The 24,153-nt window shown below is 39.0% G+C and overlaps 1 protein-coding gene across 3 annotated transcripts in view; it reads right to left on the bottom strand.

Moving 5' to 3' along the window:
• PCDH15 (protocadherin related 15) overlaps window positions 1-24,153 on the bottom strand; it is a 1,015,846-nt gene that overhangs the window by 473,447 nt on the left and 518,246 nt on the right. For all 3 annotated transcript variants that reach the window (XM_075257479.1, XM_075257481.1, XM_075257480.1), the window contains one exon: window positions 11,895-12,101. In XM_075257479.1, the coding sequence (XP_075113580.1) occupies window positions 11,895-12,101 (207 nt within the window). The remainder of the gene's footprint in view (window positions 1-11,894; window positions 12,102-24,153) is intronic.

Below are 24,153 nucleotides of genomic sequence, written 5' to 3'. Positions count from 1 at the left end.
GATACGTGCGTCTGCACACAGTTGTACACGCCATAGGATTAGATACACGCGTCTTCACACAGTACCACATGCAGTAGGATTAGATACGTGCGTCTACACACAGTTCCACACGCCGAAGGATTAGATACACGCCTCTTCACACAATACCACACAGGGAAAGATTAGATACGTGTGTGTGCACACAGTACCACACTTTGGAGGATTAGATACATGCCTCTGCACACAGTACCACAAGCCAGAGAATTAGATATGCATCTCAGCACACAGTACCACATGGGGGAGGATTAGATACGCGCGTCTACACACAGTACCACATGCCATAGGATTATATACGCACGTCTGCACACAGTACCACATGCCGGGGGATTGGATACATGCTTCTACACACAGTTCCACACACTGTAGGATTAGATACGCACCTCTTCACACAATACCACACAGGGGAGGATTAGATACACGTGTCTTCACACAGTTGTAAACGCCATAGGATTAGATACACGCGTCTGCACACAGTACCACATGCCGTAGGATTAGATACGCGCGTCTACACACAGTACCACATGGGGGAGGATTAGATACGCACGTCTGCACACAGTACCACATGCCGTAGAATTAGATACGCACGTCTACACACAGTTCCACACTCCAGAGGATTAGATACGTGCGTCTGCACACAGTTGTACACGCCATAGGATTAGATACACACGTCTGCACAGAGTACCACATGCCGTAGGATTAGATACACACGTCTACACACAGTTCCACACTCCAGAGGATTAGATACGCGCGTCTGCACACAGTTGTACACGCCATAGAATTAGATACACGCATCTGCACACAGTACCACATGCAGTAGGATTAGATACGCGACTCTTCACACAGTACCACACAGGGGAGGATTAGATACGTGTGTGCACACAGTACCACACTTTGGAGGATTAGATACAGGCCTCTGCATACAGTACCACATGCCAGAGAATTAGATACGCGTCTCAGCACACAGTTCCACATGGGGGAGGATTAGATATGCGCATCTGCACACAGTTTCACTTACTGGAGGATTAGATACGCGCCTCTTCACACAATATCACATGGTGAGGATTAGATATGTGCATCTGCACAAAGTACCACACCAACAAGAATTAGACACTTGCATCTAAACACAGTACTACACGGGGAAGGATTAGATACAGCTTTACTCCAGGTATCCATAACAACTGATCACAGGTTTTTCACTGACATCCAAAATGAGATACACATAATCACATTACGCTTATGGACATACACACAAACCACATACAAAATACACCAGTGCAAAATTGGACAATTCTTATGGGGCCAGTACACAAACATAAATTGTAATATACCCGTGCGAAGCCGGGTCCTCCCTCTAATATATATATATATATATATATATATATATATATATATATATATATATATTTATTTATTTATTTATTTATTTTTGGGGGGGGCACCTTTGTATAGTTTATCTAAGGCAGCAGACAGGCTAGGATCACCACTGTGTCCATGCGATTCGTTTCTACATATGGACATATTTAGACTATCTTCTCAGGACAAAATGTATGGTTTTATGGGAGATAGAAAAATTATCTATCACGCACTTTCCCAGAACCAACATCACAGGTTGTGTCTAGGACAGTCCATTTTTTACAACATGGGAAACAAAGTAAATACAAAATTGTGACATTTTCAGATTGTCTTATGTTTTTGCACTTATAAATTTGTCTTTTTTTTACTGCTTTTACTATGAGTGGTTAGTATTGAAAGAAATAGGTGTAATACTGGCAGCAGTGCTTAGTACTATACATGTCTGATCATAAGAAGAGGCGTACTTTCAAAGTTTAGAGACATGCTTTATGGTATTTTAGTCAACCAAACTGTTATTTACATTCAACTGAGGTACTTAGTGTAAATAGGGAAAAACCTGTCATTAAAGCAGGTCCGGGTTGGGAAAAATCAGCAGGGAGATAGCCCCTGGATACTTCTTCTCATTCCTTTCTCAGTTTTATATTATGTTTTCTGAACCACCACAGTAGTTCAGAGTACAACATAGTTTTTTTGTAACCAGGGAGCCTCTCATGATTTCATACTGTCCATGTTAGGGAATCACAAATCTCCTTGCCACATGACCCACTATAAAGTGTTCGACTGTAGAAAGTCTGTATTTGCCATTGTACATTAAGCATAACTTTTATCATCACCTGATAAATCAAATATAAGTCACAGAGTCCAAGTCATTTCAATCACTTTCATACAGATATATCGTACAAAACAACCAGAAAAGCAGGTGGCGATGTATTATTCCTATCAGGACAGATGCATACCCAAAGGTGTTTAACAGATAAAAAGCTAAAGCAGACAGAGGCAGACACACCATGTTGCAAAGCATTGTGTTAACATAAAATATACCATGGCACCAGTGGCATACTTAACACCTGTTATGCTTGCAACTATAATTTCTGCAATGTTTGTTGTATTTCCAAGTCAGATTGTGTATTTTATAATATTTATGAGTTATACATAGTAAAAACATCTTGTAATATTTAAAGAGGTTGTCCCATCTCAAGGATCCTATCTATACTGGTAGCTTATGTAAATTGAAGAGTTTTCCTATAGGACAAGTGATGTCACTTAGTGCCAGCAGGACAATCTGTTCAGCTAATTGCAGTTTGCTGATAAAGCCCGGTCTGTCATCTCTCTATGTGAACACACAGATAACACTGAGTCTGTTCTGTACAAACATCTGCATAATATCTGATTGTGTGTCCCGTTCGGGGGGGGGGGGGGGGGATACAGGAAGTGAGAAGTAGACTCTGCATGCAGCCCGGCTGAAAGACTGAGATGGAAGAACCCCTTTAACTTGAACTGACATGTCCATAGTGCATACACTTTTCTACTTGTCAAGTGCCCAGGATGCCCCATAAAAAAAGTTTTTTACTTTCAATGACCAAGAGTAACCTATACCACATGGTCTAGACCTATGCTTTTTAAGGTAAATACTAATGACTGTTGTAAGCAGAATAACCTTATAGCCATCATTGGCATACTTCTTAGAAACATGTACCGTGTTTAGCCAGCTTTGGTGATGAGACAAACTTTATCAAGTAAAAACTGCCTTACTGCTCTTCCCCAGAATAGGTAGGCAATAACCTAAAGGGCTTGGCCTGTTTTGGACACTTATGCCCTATTCACAGGGCAAGTGATAAGTGTCCGATTTCTGGAGGCCCGATCGCCGAGTTGCCTAGTGATCAGAAGGATGGGGGACCAAAAATTACCCTATGGCCTCCTTGTGAATGAAGCCACAGTGTGCTTGCATGACCTGCATTCCATTCACTTCTATAAGACTGCTGAGACTGTAATCTCTGGCAATGCCCGAGCCTCATAGAAGTGAATGAAGTGTTGGGTATGCAAGTGCACTGACGCTCCATTCACAGGTGAACTTTCAATCCCCCATGATTCCTGATCATTGGGGGACTCAGTGATTGGGCCCCCAACAATCAGACACTTATCCCTTGCCATATGGATAGGGAATAAGATAGGGTATAAGTTTCTATAATGGGAAAGATCAATCAATCAATCAATATATATATTATATATATATATATATATATATATATATATATATATATATATGATTACATTCTACAGTCCATCACCAAAAATTCTTTCCTTTTAAAATTCAGCAGATATTGCAATAATTTTTAAGACAAGATGTAAGTGGTTCTCATCAGTGGATCCTTTGACCGTCAATTAGGGAAATCAGCTTTGCATATGGTGACAATATTAGGCCATTTCTCACGTAAAATAAACTGCAGCTGAAAAGATTTGCTTAAAACCATGCAAAATACAAGGTAGTTCATGCATGCTGTTAACCTTTGCTAGAAACAGTTTATTCAGCACTCATTGTATTAATGCAGGTTAATTAAATTTATGCCATTCAAACAAACTTTGATACAGATAAGTGAAGGAAGCTGAACCTCTGTCCATCTTTAGCTGGTAATTTCCTTTGCCTTTTAGTGGCTGAATATGCTTATGATAATGTTTCATTCCTTTGTTTCTTTTTTTTCTTTTTTTTTTAAACTTTAACACTTGTAAAAACTCTTGCGGAGCATTATTATGCATTACTGCTAACCAATTGTTCAGAGAAAATGGCAGGAAAATTTATTCCAGGGAAGATATGGATTCTCCATTAAAATATCAAGGTGTCATTCTAAACCTGACAAAGCCTTTTGGTGGAATGTGGGTCGACTATTCTGGTAGACACTTGAGACCACTGAATTGGAATTATTATGTTTATACTTGGGATTTGACTAGATTTATTACTATTGACCATACTATGTGCACTCCTACAACTAAAGTACTATCTGCACTTTATACACCAGTTGCTGTCTTATTACTAACCTATGCTGGTTACAGGTATGCAGTAGTGCTTTCATTCTGTGTGGACTTCATTCCTACTGTTATCCTGTGTCTAAATTTATATGCTGTTTTATATGTCAACTTAATAGTTCAAAATAGTGGTGGGACACTTTTCTATTCTTTATTGGGGCAGCATTTCAAAAACTGGTTAATAATATCACATTTCATTTCAGGACTCCACCAAGTAGGCCATATGCTAAAGTGGTTGTCCGGGATTACCAAACATGGCTAACTTCTTTAAAAAAATGCTTCCACATATCTCTACAGTTCATGAGTAGAGATGAGCGAGTAGTAGTCGATCGAATAGGTATTCGATCGAATACTACGGTATTTGAAATACTCGTACTTGATCGAGTACCACTCGCTGTTTGAATGTAAAAGTTCGATGCAGAACCAGCATTGATTGGCCGAATACTATACAGTCGGCCAATCAACGCTGGTTCTTCTCCTACCTTTAGAAGTCTTCTCCGTGCAGCTTCCCCGTGGCGTCTTCCGGTTCTGAATTCACTCTGCCAGGCATCGGGCCTGGGCAGAGCCGACTGCGCATGTCCACTTGTAGTGCCCGCACTACAAGCGGACATGCACAGTCGGCTCTGCCAGGCCCGATGCCTGGCAGAGGGAATTCGAACCTCGAACATTTTACTGTTCACTCATCTCTATTCGTGAGTGGTATTACAGCTCAGCTTCCCTGAGGCGAATGCGACTAAATCTACAATATCACAAACAACTGTGGTACTGTTTTTGGATGAAGGCAACCATCTAAGCCTCTTTATTCTGGAATTCCAGTACTAACAACATGTATGTTACCACCACTATATATTTTCTCAAGACAATATCAAAACCATTTCTATTAATAAGATTGTATATGATCAGCTGCTTTCTTCTTGACATGGCATCGCATCTATCCATTGATTTATGTCTGGTCTTACAACTCAGCTCCCATGTAGTGAATGGACAGGTATGGTGCTGTTTGTGGAACAAAGCAACTGTGTTTCCTAATCCTGTAAACTTATTTAATATCTACAAAGGTTCTAGACATAAAGCATAATTGTCATTAATACTAATATAATTGATCAGACCTTTAATGATAATCTACATATCTATGACCATCTTTAGTAAGGTCGATGGCGTAGAGGACTGTGGAAATCATCTCAAATTAAATGTGTTATGCTAGCATTCTCCATAGAGAATAGAATACTGATCCAGTTATTGAACCTAGTCTATTTATGGAAGAAATAAGAAAGCAGAAGAGGCCATTAACCTTTCTGACACCATCTATTACTAACTGGCAGAGTGGATTGTTTATTACTTCCAAAGCAGAATTCTGCAGTTGGTTTGCGATTAAACAAGACAAAATTTTGGTATTTTAGTCATACACATACAGTTTGTCTCTCTAACACTTGCTTTTTTATATAGCACATTAAAGGGGTTATTACAATGAAAACAAATCTATCTCAAGCAGGTCAAGTTAATCTTTGTTTTTTTGTGCTTTTATTTTCCTTACTATTATTCATTTTAATAAAAATGTTTATCTTTCACAAATCCTTGTATTCTGTATGCATTGTATTCTTGACCCTATAGATGTATGCAGAAATGAGAAAATTTCAGCGTTCAGGGTTTCTAGATTGTATATAACGTACTAGACAACAAAAACATGGGCTTAAATTAGTTGCATCGGGGACCGATCGGAGGCATTAGAGCCGGTTGTCTACTGCTTAAAGCAGTAGACACCTGGCGGCTATGGCGGCTGCCCGGCTCCCGGGTTGTCGCCATAGTTACAGACCTGACATGCACCGTACTATTACGGCGCATGTCGGGAAGGGGTTAAAGATAAAACTGTGATCTTGGTAACATCTGATAATAGAGATTCTTAGCTTTCATATGACACTAGAACCAGTTCTAGGTATTGAAACTATTTTAGAGTCTGTTTGCTACAAGAAAGTAGTAAGGTAGGTCAATAACGCATACTATAAACATGTTCACCAAATGCTCCTCTAAATAGTAAAAGATAAAAATGAACAGACAGTTACACTTGATGTAACACACCTAGCATTACAGCACTTAAAAGTGGAAATTGGGGTTGTACTTCACCTTTAAGCTATAATTTTAACAAAGACCATATTAATGTCTTATTTTAGATGCACTGAAGCAAATAAATTGATTCTTTTTTTTTTACATGACCAACCACACTTACTTATGCTGCTTGTATTCTGAGTACAGAAGGGTCAGTCATTTGACAAAGAGTCAGGGCATCAGCAGAGCAGGCTGAAATACCAGACTTCCAGTTCCTCGGCAGCACGATGAAAAGTTCAATATCAGGGGACTGAAATCTGTATTAATAATCCAACCCTACTGTGGCATTGTATATTTTTTTCTCTCTCAGATAACATATTACTCTAGTTTGGATATACTATATAAAATACATGAACCAATAAGAACCACTGTGTGTTCAATGACAATAGGTTTTAATATGATTTATGCTCCTTGTCCAGTGTAGCTGTGAGCCCTCAATAGATCTTCAGTGATACACGAGATAGTCTCTTTGAATGCAATGTAATTTACCGTATGTGCATTTTACATATGAACACACATGGTCTTTTGAGCATTATCGATATGCTTCCGTGAGTATAATAATGAGATTTGCTGTATTCGTACATTTTTTCTAATGCTCATGACTTGGCCTACCAATAAAGTAGCTTTATTGGTCTTAAAAGGCCACTGAACTGAGAAGAAATGGCAAATCTGTGTTTACAGGAAGCATTTATTGAGTTCCGAGAAATGTTAGATTGGCATGTGAAGTGGTTTGCTCTGTGGGTTAGAATCCATGAAATTTTTTTATATTGAAGTTCAGATTGTATTCAGCATTACAACTTTGAATTGACACTTACTTGTGAAAGGTTTGCAGATGATAATAGATGCTCCTGCTACCATGTTATGGAGCAAATTTAACAAATTTAATACAGCCCCATGCTTGTTTTATAATGAACAAATCACAGTACGTTAGAACTGCAGAAAAAAAATCTATTTTCTTATTGGGTTTTACATTTTTGCAATAAAGTCAGCGTTGTTGATTTAAAATGAAAGTTGTAAATCGGTGGCAGTAAAGCTTGGGGACGGTTTTTCATCACTTCTTGTCATTTGTAGCTCCCAGGGCAATGTACTCAACTGCCAGATCTGAGCTATATAATTCATATTGCCACAAATCAGGTCTAAACTTGTGGCCTATGAATCATTACATGTTTTGCTATGCTTTTCTCTCCTGAAATTGTAAAATTATATTTTACTTATGTTGTAAATTTATGCACAGTGAACATCCTTGACCTCCAATATTTCTATAGACGCTAGAAATATTCAGACAATTATAAATAATATTTCAATGCTTTGATGAGATAAGAGGTGAAGCTGCAGTATTAAAAGATACACTTTGACATGTCTTGATAATGCTAGTAAAGCTTTCTAATTGGGAATGGATTACTGCATTGAATGTCAATTTAAAAGGTGATTTTCAATGGGTTTATATTAATACACAGTCCAGTCATATTAATGTGACCACTGCCTACTTTTGACATCAACATTAAATAACCAATTGCAGAAGGCATGTGTCATCATCCATCTGGGTGCAGTCATTATTTTGGAAGGCATGATGGATCAACACAAGTATGCATCTATCCTTGCGGACCGTGTTCACCCCTATATGCGAATTGTTTTTCCTCAGGATGATGGCATCTACCAACAGGACAATGCGACGTGTCATAAAGCTCGCAGTGTACATGCATGATTGGAGGAGCACCAGGATGAGTTTACCATACTCCTTTGGACAGCAAATTCCCCGGGCTTGAACCCAATCGAGAATCTGTGGGACCACCTCGATCGGTTTGTTTGCACCATAGATGTTCAACCGTGTAGCCTAGTGCAGTTGGCCACAGCACTGGAGTCGGCATGACCCAACATCCCAGTGAACATCATCACAACATCCCATCTCTTCCTGCATGTCTCGCAGCGGTCCGCTCTGCTGAAGGTGGTTATTCTGGATTTTGACAGGAGGTCACATTAATGAGAATGGACTGTGGATGAGGTTGCACAAAAATGTAATAAATGAAAATATTACAAATTAAACAAAAAAGAAAGTGATATCTCTAGCAAACCTACTGGAGTAGCACAATATAAATCAATTTCCGACTATTTAGCAGACCCTGTAACATGACTATTGAGTACTGATTGACTGGGTGAGAGCCCTATGATGTTCTATAGGTCGGGAAGGGGGGGGTTCTTCCCAAATAGGTGAAAAGAGGCCATGTAATGCTTCTCATTTTTGAAAAGACAACTAGTTTGCATTACTTAGACACATATCCCATGACCTATAAGGCTTCTTATGGAGACAGTACCCCCCCACACACACACACTCATACCTACATGTTCAAAATCATACATACTCAGGTCACGATATATGGAATTATTAAAGATTTAGGCATCAATTTTTTGAAAATATGGGTCATTTAATTGATGTGTGACCCTGCTCTTGTTCTTGGTAGGGAGTTCCAGCTCTGGTCCCTTCCTTTGTGCATATCAAAATAAGAAAGTGGCCTCTCAGCATCTTTCAAGGGTAGAAGATTTAAGCAACATTGTTAGTAGCCTGCAGCTTAATAAGGTATATTTCCAATAGATCCAACATAAAACAATTAAACTTTGTAAAGGCCCTTGAATATGTTACTACACACCTTCATCAGTAGGTTGGAAGGCTACTTTCTACACAGATACAAGGTGAGAAGGCCAGAGTCCAACTGTTACTACCTTAAAATGCATAGTGTGGTATACTTTTTGTACAGTAAGTGATATTCCAACTTGTCTATATAAAATATCAACTGTCCATCATGTTTTTTTTAAGTTGATTTTTGAAAAAAAAAATAAAAAATGACAAACTTGAATTGGTTATGGTTGCTGAGTTGTTGCTTGTATTAGTACAGATGATCAAGCAGTAATTTTGGTTTACTTTCGGACCTAGTCATATATATACCTCTACTTTAGGTAGTTGTCAATAAACAACAATTTCGGAGCACAAAGTATAACTAAAGTATAGCTCTGAATGTTGGTTGTTGGACGAAATGATCAGCGTGTTAAAGTGTAACTAAATTTTCGGACAACTTTTGATTCTCTGGCAGCATTTGGGTCATTAATGAATTTTGTGATATACAAAATTCTGTGAAATCCAGTTTTGCCTTGTTTCTCTATTGAGAGCTAACCCGTGTCTGATTTTCTCATTGTTTATGGAGTATAGCACTGTGTGAAGTATGAAAAATGAGGGTTGGGAGGTTCAATTCAAACGGATATATCTCAGACATTATGCTTGCTTATTGGGATATGTATAGCTCGAGCTGCATATAAATATCCTATTCATGACTGTGTTTACAAGCAGTGATATTTCTGGAAAGCATATAGGTAGAACTTTATCCTTATGGTTATATGAAAGATGAAAATCTTCTTTCATATGACACAAAAAACAAGTTTCTACCTTTCATAGTGCCTGAGATATAGCAAACAAAATTTATTAATGAGACAAATGTTGCCAGAAAGTTTAGTTCTGCTATAAATATTATCATATCGAACAAATTCAAGTCTGGACATCAAAAAACGTTACTACAGAGCATAGATAGGAACATTGAGAATGCATAAGAACTGTAAAATTGCTGTTCTATACTTTACAATTATTAGCAAAATTCAGATCAATCCAACACCCTGCTGTGGGCACCCACCTACCAAGGTCTTGTACAAATAGACAGCGCATTATGCCAGCAGGGTACCGAGTAAACCAATTTCTAGTTTGTGTATTTCTCTATTTCAAATGAAGCAAAACTAAAGTGTAAAAAACAATATATAAAAAATTAATCTCACACTATATTTCAGAACAGATTTTTAAAAAAGCAAAAAAAAAACCTCAGGAACATTCACACACGGCTACCTAAAACAATGAAACAAATCAGTAGTCCGTAAACATTCCCAACTCATGAATCACAGCTTTTTTTCTGAAAATAAGAGCACTTTCTGCTTTTTGTGCCTAAGGCACTGACCAAATGTTACCCCTTGTATTATCTGCAATAGCCTTCAGTGCTAGTAAGTCATTTAGGATTGAATACCTGTACAGAAGTCTGGGTAATACTAGCTGACAGGCAATGTCATAGACTTTGTATTTGTACCAACTAGGGATTAATAACTGCTTCTAGTGACATGTGGCTGTAAACATATGGAAGACAAGTAATGGCCTGGAGTCTTACCTCACATTTGTACAAGGCCTAGCAATACATTTGCAACTACTCAAAATGAAGACTGCCTTTAAAATCATAGCTACTAAAATCAAAGAGCAAATAAATATAAGAAGCAGTCAAAAGAAAGTTTGCTTGTTTCAAAAACAAATTGAATATATAAGACAACTGTGCATCATAGTCATTTCTGCAGTATACAGATTACTTACAGTACCTAAAGCGATATCCTAATATGTTTTTAACAAGTAACATTTGTAATATTGGGATAAAAGTAAAGGGTCTCTGTTGTCTGCATGTTTGGTATTGTACTGGGTTTTTCTATTTATGGAAGCATTAAATAGACAAAGTGAGGGACAAGAGTACCTAGATGGAACAAGAGACTGTAAAATTGATAAAATTAGCTACTAGAAAAATTTAGGCAATTTATATTCTGTATTGGATAGTCAACAAGTACAAAGTGTACTGCTTGGTATATTTTTTAATGAGTTCAAGATTTTCTGTCACCTCTCTTAACATGCCTGTTTTAGTCATTGTTGGAATTCTCTATTAATATCATCTTGCCAACAACTTTGTGATGTGTAATTCATCTTCTTTTCTTCTTAGACATTTTTTTTTTTTTTTTTGGGGGGGGGGTTCCCTACACAGTCTGACATTGTCCAATCAGAACTGGCTACTCCTGGACTGTGTAGTAACATGTCCTTTTGACTAGGAGAATGGTAACACTCAAACTTTTATGGGACGCTTATAATGTTGATGTCTCCCTATGTGGCAGAGGGGCCTTTGGGATTCTGAGGCACAAAGGTCCAGGTGCAATGTCTTCATGTCTAGAGTTAGGCTGAGGACCCACATTGTGGAAATGCAGCTTTTTTTTTTGTTGCACTTTTTTGAGCCAAAGCCAGGGGTGGACTGATCAGAAGGAAGAAGTATAACAGCTTTCTATATATTTCCCATTCCTTTTGTAACCATTATTCGCTTTGGCTCCAAAAACTGCAGCAACATCTGAAACAAAAAAGCTGTGTTTCCACAATGTGAGGCCTCAGCCTTCCAGCCCTGGTTGTTGCTTAACTTGGGTTTAGAATGCAACTGATTCACAAATATAGATTACACATATTAAACATAAATAATCTCGGTAGTAACCATTTTCTAAACACATAGCAAATGCGAATTATGAAGTCATAAAATAGGAGAACTCACTTCTTCGATGTCATTATCCAGGGCTACAAACTTCAGTGGTGCTGTTAAGTTCTGATTTTCTGAAATGGTTGTTCCAACAGGTGAAGACTCCAAGATATAACCCTGATATGTGGAAAAAGTGAAATATGGCGCTTGGTTGTTCTCATCCAGGATGTCTATATGAAGACTAGCAAATGCTGGGAGAGGGTGTCCATTGTCTTGCTCTGCCTGCAAAACCAGAAACATTACTTGTATGGCTCAATTTAGATGTACTAAAGGAATTGAATGTCATGATATCAATTTACAGAATGTTTCTAATAACACAATTCTATTATTCCCTTCTGCAATTTTCTACCCTAGAACTGGCTTGATTTTAAAATGTGTTATATGTCACAAAACGCATTGACAAAATAAATACCTGTGACCTTAAATGTCTACAGCCATAAAAGTAATACACAATATTAGCAAGAAAGGTCAGTGTAAACAGAAATACTCTGGAGAGAATTTATTAAGACGGGCACATTGTGTCATAATATTGTGAATGCTGGCGACACATGAACGAGAATTATTAAGAGGCTCTGACCTCTGACTAGTTCCAGCACACCGCAAGAAGTTTCATGTACCAGAACTGAAATCTACGCCAGACAGGGACTCCAGTTTTCTGCCAAAGTAATTGTAACTCTGTCAGAAAAGGCATCCCTGCCCTGCTCCACGCACTTTTTTTTTTTTTTACTGGCATATAGGTCAGAAAACGGGCTTCATTTTTATGCCACCATCTGTTTACTATGGGTCACTAACTCACTATGATTCTGGGAATACAAAGTTTATATTTTTTTTATGCAGAAAGACTATGAACAGGTCATGCTCAAATTTTGCTAGTAAATTTGACACTGCATGTGGGCCTGGGCTGGTTTTGTGCATTCAGCCACATCATCCTGTCTCACCCTAAGGTCCCACAGTAAATAAAGCATGTTAAACGAAAAACAAAGCCATGTTTGTAGACTGCCAAGACAGTATTTTGTCGAGGTCTGAAGTGGATACAAAACATTGAAAGTTCTAAGGAACAAAGTGGCAATGTATTTTCTGTAATGCAACCTGTCGGCGCATCTTGCAGTATTGCACGCAATCATATTGTAAGAAAATGTATTCCTCAACTTAGTTTAAGGTAAGGTAGGGATGGACATATCGGTTTCACCTGACCAATCTCAATTAGTTACATATTTAGACTTTAGTCAGCATTTTCCTTTGATAATGCAGTTTTTATGAGTACAAGTTTCAACAATCCTGATTTTGGATATTATTATGGGAGAATGAGCTTAGACCAATACAACTAAAGATTATGAATGTAACCTATTTTACAATAAGACCACAAAGGGAAAAGTAATAAGGTCTGAAAACTTAAATGTTTAATGGCTACACTGCTTACAACCATCATCAAAACTGTTCTGCCAATTTTGGTTGCACCAGTCTTGCCAATTTTCCAAAGGTAGACAGGCCACCACCATTGCTATATTTATCATCATTTATGTCACAAAAATGGATGTCAGGAGGATATTCCTAATGTAAATTTGGAACTCCTTGTGTTGGTGTAGAGGACACTCAGACTGGCATACAATACAATGAATCCCCCAGTATGTTATTAAACAAAGAATACAATATACGGATAACACCATAGACAGATATCTAAACAAGGCTGCATTATAACAAGCCAATACTGCTACAGTAAGTACTGTATACAGTATCATCCATGGAAAACTAAAGCAATCATTCAGCAGACATTATTACTGTACTAAGCATGATAGTAATTGCTTAGGTCAAGAGTTACATTACTTCAAGAATGAACACTTCTTCCTTGGAGAATAAAGCAGGAGATATTAACTGGAAAGTCATCATTTTTTTTTTCTACTTTTCATTAAGAAACATTCCCCATAGTATATAATTGGACTTAGTAGAAAGAAGAAGAAAGAAGATGTGGGTAATAACACTTTACAGATAAATCCTCAATGCTGTACACAGTTCTAGTGTCTATAAAAATATGAATAAAATAGAGTATATTTAGATTCCTATAGTAACTAAAAAGCAATGTACATCAGAAAAAAACAAAGTGCTATATGTATGTTTATACAAAAGGAAGAAATGAAAGACATATTGTATTTTAAGGCTAGAAATACACATGCACAAAATAGCCTATGTGGCTAATGCAAACTTGCAGAAGAATCCATGTTGTATATAGATGTAGCAAAGTTTTGTAGGATAGGCCATCAATGTTAGATTGGCAGATCACCTGTATTGATACATCATGATTGTTGGTAGTATTTACATACTATGGTCCATACAAGTATAGGTACTGCAGTGCTTTTTCCTATAGGTGTTATTGAACCAGAAATGTCCACAGAGAAAAACTCTGCAGACTTTCTGTGAAAAGCACTGCAGGAAAAAATCACATCACGTTTCCACCGTTGTGTTTCCTGCAAAGCTTCTCACTGCGACCTACTACGTAGGGCCTTACCCTAAAATAGATTTGTCACCGGGTAAAAGTTATTTTGATATCAGAAATAATATGTAATCTTTTGGTTCAGTTTATTCAGGACATAACAGCAGAGAACTTTGCTACAACTGTATTCCAGACATTTGCATTTCAGGGTCCTTTTTATTTTTCCCTTTTTAAATATCATTTTGCATAGATTGTAAAAGCGAGGCTCATTGTGCAAGTCACATGCAATCATTGTTCCCTATTGTATAGTACAATGGTAAATATTGGTGCTTTAAAATAGAGTATAATCATATTTTTGAACAGTATTCAAACAAAGACACAGATGGCAGCATTTTAACTCGTGCATCATTCACATGCTAATGCTCAGAGTTTGCTTCACTGTTTGAAAAATGTAAAAGTGAAGTATCAGTAAAACATTAAATGTATAGTGTCCATCCACATCTAATTTTGCAGATGGAATTAGAAAAAAAAGGTTTAGTTTGATTTGCACTTTAATTTTTTTATTCATTTACATAATACTGTCAGGGGCGTACTTATATGTAATGAGTACAGAGATAGCAGTCACACTGGGGTCATAGTGCATGAAAAGTCAAAGATCTGTTTGCCTTACAATAACGCAGCAGTATTATACATAGTACATGATAGATGGAGCCCTTGTACAGATTTCGTATTGGGACCCAAAGCTTCAGGTGATACCTCTGATTACTGACAAATTTTTGTGATATCGTGGCCTTTCACACACAAGTTCACCATCACCTAAGATGTGCAGTATGCTTAGGTACAGAGGACCACATTGGGATTCCTCCAAAAATAACATTTACCGCCTCTCTCCACAGAACTAGGGATACCATAAATGTTAAATCCGAGGAGTCTGATCACTATGACCAGGACTGTGATGTTGACAGACTCTGTTTCCTCTATTTTTCCACATCCTGACCACCAGACCTATTGTGCTGCTACTAAAGGTGAGGGAAGCTGTACAGATCAGAAAAGAAGTATTACAAGATTGCAGACAATATCATAGAACTTATGTGTTGACTATTAAATGTTTGCATTGAAGTATCAGGGTATGGCTGTAGTGTAAAGTCTCAACATAGTTACAAAGGGAATATCAATAGGGCAATTCACTGTAACTAAAAGTCTACAATATACTTGTCTGCTTCATTGTCATCGGTTTTTCAATACAGAACCCAGGTCATCTGTTGCTGTGAGAAACTGCAAATTCTCTGTGCTCTCTCCTCTGTAAGGTACCAGAGGAAATACTAATATATAACTACCAATAAAATTATTGACAGCAACCAAGATATGTAATGAAGCCTAAAAGGAGTGTATGAATAATGTATTTACTAAAGCCAGATAGTGAAATCTGACTTTTTTTAAAAAAAATCTGTTTTTATCTTCTAGTTTTTCATTTTACTTTCTACACATGGCTATGTGGGTGGAAATATTGCCTGAGCTCTGTTATTAGCCTTTAGTGATAAACTTTAAAGTAAAGTCACAGCCATGGCAGCAATAGTCTTGAGCACACTCACTAAGGTCTACAGGAGAGCATTCTTATATTGTAAGTAGTTGGTGCAATGACAGGTTAATGGGTTTAACTACAGAGGTGTTTCCTTCTATCGTAATCCAGTTTGGGATATAAAGGAGGAGAATACTGCCAAGAAAACCACTACAGAGTTAGCAAGTGTCAGAGTGTTAGTTGGCAAAGTGTCAGAGTGAAAATTGCAGGAGGATTTTGAGGATTTTATAGTACTGCCTGTGAGCTTTTATAGTACTGTCTGGTCTCCTCTGCCAACATGCCAACATGGATCATGACCAACCTCACTCCACTCCAAGAGCAAGCAAGAGTCCAAACTAGAAGACTTCTGTCCTCAGGGTGTGCTATAAAATCATATGAACTGAAAAACAGGAGCAGCATGTATATTAGTGAGTGGGAACTTGTGCTGAAGTTAACAGCATGTCAGTCTGTGATATAAAGTCTTCTAGACAATCTGCAGAGAGCACAAGGTTTTATCCCCTGTTGATCCATTCCATTTTATAGCAGGAGACCAGCTAAGAGGGTATGCTTAAAAGGATTTTCTGGGAATTTTATATCAATGACCTGTCAATAGGATAGGTCATCAATATCCATTCAAGAAGGTGTCTAACTTTTGGAACCCCTACCAAGCAGCCGACTAAAGGTACCGCATCAGTAGCAGAAATAGCACAGCTCCACATGCAGTGCAATGGCCTGAAACAGTACTGCCGCTCACTCCCATCCCATGTCTCTGTCAATAATTGATTGTGAGGGTGCTGTGAGTTGGATATTGATAACTTATCATAGGGACAGATCAATATAAAAGTTCTACTGCAGATGCAGGCTAGCAAAAAGGCAGATGGGTGCATGGTATGTGTATATATACTTTTTATTTGTAATATAAGAGGGGAAAGAAATAGGAGATGAAACGGGCAATTGCTGTGATATATATATATTCTATTTCTATCTCAGGTTTTTCTGTAGGTTGCTGACCGCATCAAGGGTTAGCAGTGTAACTACTCAGAAATCTATCTATCTAGAAAATGTTGCGTTGCTACTATGGTCAAATCCTATCCTTCAAGGTTGCTGGAATATTATTGGTTTGTATTTCTTAGCACAGATACACCATCTCATTCAGTATGACCATGCTTAATACACAAGAGTTGGAGATTTGCACTTTAAGTTAACTGGCTTGACATAAAGATGATCCACATTTCTCATGCACACATTACCATTTTGATTGCGAAGGATAAAGATATTCCATCCTGGAATGTATATAGATGTCTAGCAGATTGCTTCAGGCAACCCTGCAAGGTGATTATGGGTCAAGGGAATGTATCCAAGGAATTGGCTTTGCTCCTATTTCATGATGGCTATTCGATACAAAGTTTATGATTATTATTCTTGGAGTATATTGAATGAGATTTGGCTCCAGCTATTGGGACTGTGGAAGATGTTTATTATATGGTCTATAGATAGTAGGAAGAATGTAATGATATTGTGTGACCTGTGCTTTGGAAATGTATTGTAAATGAAGATTTCGCTTTGCTGTCACTTTTGCTGTCCTCACGTAGCAAAAAATGAACACTGTTCTGTTTTGCAATCTCCAAACAAATGATTGATTTTGTACAGCGCATTCCTAGTGTGAAGTAACTGCAGGTACAAGTAACCTTGAAAGTTTTTTTTTTCCTTTCCTAGGCATACTGTACTTTTCGATTTCCCATAAGCCAACTCTCTTCACACTAGTGACTTTTCAATTTAAAACCCAGCGACTAAGAGTTGAATGCGACAAAATGAAATAATAAAAAGCTTATTAATAACAACAGAAGATACATTTTACACACAACATTTACTGGTGTTTAATGTTCCTCAGAGATTTATCTCATAATCCACAATTCAAACTAGACACAAAATATGCAATACAATGAGCAAATGAGCAAAAACCATGATGGGGATGCCTCATAGGATCCCCAATATTGTGATGCCACAGACCTAGTACTCAGAACAATATGACAGGCTTAGATGATATAGTTATGTTAATAAATGGTGTAAATAGGAAGTCTTCAAAGTGACCTTCCAAGAAAACACTGGAGGGAATGTGCTCGCTCCACCTGCAGTTCAGAGTGAGCCATAGCAGTCTTCATACATCTGGCACCTCTTACTATGGCTGTCTGCTAGAATCCACCTGCAACAATGTACTTGAAATACTTCTCTTCATAGGCTTTTTAAACTTTTTCTCATTTTAAGGAGGAAATGTTCGCTAGTAAATGCAAAATAATTCTGTATAGTTTAAATGGAATTGATTTTTAGTCGAAGAACTTTCTGCAATAAATCTGCCACATGTGAATATACCCCAAGTCCCCATGCATTAGCAGGATTTCCCGATTTGAACCCAGTCAAGAGAAAGGTCTCCTTGAATTACACCGGACTACATTTGGTAATTATTCAAGACAGTCAAGTGGTGAACACTTTATCATTCTAATTATAAATACATAATGGATTAATAAAACAATAAAGGCTAATAATAGCCATAAGGGGGTGTGTCTTTGCCCACTTTAACCTAAGAAGGTATGAACGTTTCACTACATGATTTCATAAAGTAAGGGGTAGTATAGTATTAAAAGGAGAATACTAACAAACTGGAATCTTATGGTACCTAATTATTCAGCTAATTAAAATCACCTGGGCTGAGTAGGAGGACTGCTGGTACTTATAGTGCTATTCTATATGGTACCAATTCTCTCATTCAGCCCTAATGTTTTTAATTAGCTGTGAACTTCCTGAACTTCATTCCAGAAGCAGGACTCCTATCATTGTAGTTATCTATAACGTTAGGAGTCTGTGCCTACCAGCAACATACAGTTCCTATACCAATTACAGGCAAGGAGTCCTATAGCATCATAGATAACTATATTGTTAGGAATCCCTCTCCACCCATGAATCAGGCCAGTAAATCCAGAGAAGACATGGACCCAGTTTAATGGGTGAAACTCAGTCATTTGAATCTAGGGACAGGATTCATCTACTGGCTCTCAATCCTCTGACTTAGACCATATGGCAAGGTGAACTTTTTAAGAGATATGCTCAAATTGTGTGGTGCTGTGCCTAAAGGGTTGTGTGGTTCAGTGCATGGGAGCTTAGCCTGGCAGCTGGGGTACTGCTGGGTCTCCTATGGGCACTGTGTTGTGGAGGGGTGGTCGCCGTAATGTGGCTTATACACCTTGATCAATATCTATACTAAGAACCTCGGGTAGATTTTACTGCAAAGTACAGATCAATGTATAATACTGGGGTGTGCAGTCCATGTCTGTCTTTTTTTCACCAAAAGGCTTCCAAAATAATATTTTATGTCTTAAGTATTATTCTATTAAATTAACAAAACATTATGGATAGATGAAAAGAACATTTCGTAAGTTGCCCTGGCTATGACTATATTTACACGATTTGTTGAAGATGAATACCAACTGTGGCAAGTTGTAGCGAAGATGTAACAAATAACATTGCTTATGCTTATAACAGAATACAAAGAGCAGTGTCTGTTTCTATTAAATATCATGTTTTGTGCAAAAATGTTAAATTCAATAAGCGAACTATAAAAAACAAACACCTCTTCATAACTATAAATAATAAATTTGGCATTGACTTGCAAGCAAGTGGTAAAATGTGTGAGGTTACTTGTTCTAAAAACGAATACAGTATTGGGCAGAGAAATGGAAAATAAAATCCTGACTAACTGATGTTGTAATGCTGATATGATTCAGAATTGTAAAGAATACAATTACACCCCTGGATAATGAAATCATGTCAGTTAACACGCCAAAGGGAAGCAGATGCATTGGCAGCCTTAAATGTATGGGAAATATCTTCAGGATCTTTCAGTTCATATTAACACATCAAAAAGTGCTAAACATGTGGGCTCTGTGCAAATGCAAAATATCAAAATTCTGCATATAGATATGATTTAGTCACTAGTCTCAAACTTGTCATATTGTTAAATGGAGCATAAAAAGAAAACTTATTATTACAATATAATCGATCAATGATCTCCAGCAAATCTGTGTCTCTCTAGCTGTTGTGAACTACAATTCTTAGCATGTCCTCGCAACCGTGGGCCTCGCCATGACCAACTTCTTTGTTGGCTCTATGTGGCTGGCCAAAGTTAAGGAAACTTGCACATTGCTGTGACTGCATATTACCAAACTCCATACACATAGCGAGAACAGTTTTTAAGTTGTTATCTAATGGACATAATTTTAGCAACAAAAGCCCAGGATCATTAGCACAATTGTTATTGCTGTGTGCTTTTATGGATAAGACTGATGCAATGCAGGCAAATTGTTGCGGCCATTAACTAATATAGGTGTCAGCAACCTTCAGCAGTCCAGCTGCTGTGAAATTACAGATGTGTCCATACTTCACTGATCTTGTGTTTGGGTAACTAATGTGATTTTTCATGCAACCAATGAAACACAGTGGCGTAACTAAAGTCTTGTGGGTCCCCATGCAATCTGTTCTCTGGGGCCCCCTACCTAATCCCTATAGAGAATTCTTTATAGTGATGGTGACAGAAGTTTAATCCCTTAGTGTGGTTAGGGTAATCTGCGGGTCTCCTTGGTTTATGGGCCAGATGGAAGCTGATTTTTGATATTATGCTTATTGTGTATTCTTATGTAACCTTTTATGCAGTTTGTAGATGGAATAATATTTCATTCAGGATCTAGGAACATCTCTTATTTATATTTCATTATACCATATTACTCTTTCTTACATAATTATATAATTCTTTGTATGTTGTTATCTTCTAGTGAATGCTGTTAAGATTGGGTCCCACAGGTTGTCATCATAGCGCACAGCGCCACCTGTGGGTCAGTGTAACCATCCAGCTTCCACCTTACTGAGCATACTCAGACGTATTGGAGCTGCTCACAAGCTAAGTGCCATTTCTCCCCTACTGAGCATGAGCGGTGAGGTCATCACCACCGCCCCTATTGGGCGGGGACTTCCCTTTAAATAGTGTGAGCCGACACCCGCCGGGGGCTCACACTTTGACTAAACTTTCCTCAAAGTCCATGGAGTAAATGACAGTAGTAGGCTCCAGTAGTGATAGGCTCCAGTATTCAGGCAGGTGTTCAAACTAGGCCTCTGTGTGGGGTTCCTTTGCTTCTCCTGGGTGCTGTTAGGTAGGACCTGTAAACCCTGAACCGTTAGATCTACACCAGGGCTAGGAGCTGTAGACGCCATTGCAGCTTGCAGATCTGCGGCAGGTATGGTCTCTGAGATAGCCTATGCGTACTGTCTGTTTTCATGTATGCCTCCCGGCTGTGTGTGGGAGCATGGGTGTGTGATGTCTCCAAGCTGTGTGCTGGATCATGCAAACCCCCCTGGGGGCTCCAAAATGTGTGTGGAGCGTGGGTGTGGGATGTCTCCAAGCTGTGTGCCGCAGCATGCAACCCCCCTAGGGGTGCAGGAGAATGTTTTAAAACTTCTGTGGTGGCCCCTAGCTGTCGCAGGGGTAAGTGTGTGTGTTTGCTGGCCTGGGGTGAGTGTTAACCCTTGGAAGCCGTGTGTGTTTCACTTGTACTGGTGCACCTGGCCAGTGAGCTAAACTGGCAGGGTTTTAGTTGCACCTATGTTCACATGGAGTGTTGCACATTACACACTGTTCACATTGAGTCCAGGCTGCAGTGTTCTGCAGTAGTTCACATTTAGTCCAGGCTGCAGTGTTCTGCAATAGTTCACATTGAGTTAGGCTGCAGTGTCTTGCAGTAGTTCACATTGTCTTTCAGGCTGCAGTGTTCTGCAGTTGTTCACATTGATTTTCACGCTGCAGAGTCTTCGCAGTAGTTCACATTGAGTTCAGACATACAGCCGCCCATCATTGGGCCTGTGGACCTCAGATCTGAGTTGAACACATACGCGGCTGAAGCAAGGAGCTGACACAGGTCAGCTCCTTGCTTTGCCACGGAACGCCGCCTACTGGCTTGTAGACGCGATGTGATGATGTCACATCGCGTCTACAACTATGCGCTAGTGAGAGAGAGAGGCGCGCAGAGAGCGGCGAGGGAGTGGAGGGGAAGGTAAGTGTAATATGGAGGTGGAAAGTGAAACTGGGGGCAGATGAAGGGGAGGACGGCATGACACTGGGGGCAGAGATGTGGGGACATGAATCTGGGGGCAGAGATGTGGGGACATGAATCTGGGGGCAGAGATGTGGGGACATGAATCTGGGGGCAGAGATGGAGGGACATGAATCTGGGGGCAAAGATGGAGGGGACATGAATCTGGGGGCAGAGATGGAGGGGACATGAATCTGGGGGCAGAGATGGAGGGGACATGAATCTGGGGGCAGAGATAGAGGAGACATGAATCTGGGGGCAGAGATGGAGAGGACATGAATCTGGGGGCATGAATCTGGGGGCAGAGATGGGGGGACATGAATCTGGGGGCAGAGATGGGGGGACATGAATCTGGGGGCAGAGATGGGGGGACATGAATCTGGGGGCAGAGATGGGGGGACATGAATCTGGAGGCAGAGATGGAGAGAACATGAATAAGGGGGCAGAGATGGAGGGACATGAATCTGGGGGCAGAGATGGGGGACATGAATGTGGGTACAGAGATGGAGGGGACATGAAACTGGGGGCAGAGATGGAGGGGGGATATGAAACTGGGGGCAGATGGGGGCACATATAATTTACTGGTGACTGTAGGAGGATTATACTGTGTGCAGGCACATGAAAAATTGAGAATGGGTGGAGTAAACACAAAATTGGGCGGGACTAAATTTGCTGTGGCGCGCTATGCGCGCCGCACATTTTGTCCCTCTTTCAGTTCTTCAAAAGTTGGGAGGTATGGTCCTAATACAATTTTACCTGGTACACAGCCAGGTTTTGTACATGTGTTCGGCACAGTCACGTGACTTACAGTCACGTGATGCTGCGGCCCGCGTCACTGTCACCTTGGTGATCGTCATGTGACTTCCAGCTTTATTTTGTGGGTGGTAGCCTTTGCGATGATTCTTCTGATCACATGATCTTTTTGGTCACATGGTTTGCATCACTATTACCTTGATGACCGTCATGTGACCTCTGACTTCACCCTGTAGGCAGTACTCTCTTTTATTCTGTGGGTAGTATCCTTTGCGTTGATTCTTCCGATCACATGATCTTTCTGGTCACATGATGACCGTCATATGACCTCTGACTTCATCCTGTAGGCGGTACTCTCTGTTATTGGTCTCCCCGGTCACATGATCTGTATAAAGCTGTTGATTGGCTGCTTATTCCTATTTGAACCCTCTCCTTGTAACACCCCTTGACAAAGACATGTATGATGAAACGTGTCAGGGTGGACCGTCTGCTGGTTGCAGGTACAGTGTCTGGATTCACCATGGGTATGTAATGCTATATGCTTACATTTGTATTAACCTCTCTCTCTTCTTGGATGTGCAGCTGCTCTTAGGATGTGAGACTGGGTCACTCTTTCTGGCTTACATGCTACCATTGTTATTATGGGATAACATTATTTACACACATATAGATTTTTGATCTAATTGTTTGTATACTTTTGTAGTACTTTTTTGACGTACATCTACTTATTGACATTGTTCACATCCCTATACCCCTGGTTTTGCACTGTGATTGTACACCTGTACCTTCCTCCTTGGCCCTTATTTATTCTCATGTGTTGTGTTCCCCCTTGTTTGTTGTTTTTTTTTTTTTTTTTTTATTGTTTCAATTAAGTACGGTATTTTATAAATTTTCATTCTTTGGTGCTTTGCCTTTCTTTTGTGTTTCTATTTAGTTGGTTTGAAGTACTTTATCCACTTATAGAGATGCGCCTTATAGCACTTAGACACTGGTCTTCCATTTTCAAAATATTTACTGCTAGTGCTGTTTTTTTGCATGTATGTTTTACAGGCATAACATATCTGCTGAGTTGCTTTAAATTTACCATTGTGTATGTATATTCTAACACATTTGCTGCAATCTCCACCTAATTTTATTCTAACCATACAACAGTGTTAATACATTATCCCCTGTGTATCAGTTTAGCATGAAGTGTTCCTTTAAAATATCAAATTCTTTCTGCTGCCACTAGGGCTATATTTGACTTTAAACCCCTCCTTTAACCCCTTAAGGACACAGCCCAAAAGTATGTTAAGGACCAGGCCTATTTTTTTCAAAATTGACATGTCACTTTAAATGGCAATAACTTTGAGACGCTTTAACTTACACAAGTGATTTTGAGATTCTTTTCTCGTAACACAT

Source organism: Leptodactylus fuscus, chromosome 10, assembly GCF_031893055.1.
Source record: "Leptodactylus fuscus isolate aLepFus1 chromosome 10, aLepFus1.hap2, whole genome shotgun sequence".
NCBI classification, from domain to species: Eukaryota; Metazoa; Chordata; class Amphibia; order Anura; family Leptodactylidae; genus Leptodactylus; species Leptodactylus fuscus.
The sequence above is the reverse complement of the archived record's forward strand: the minus strand, read 5'-3'. Positions and strand labels throughout refer to the sequence as shown.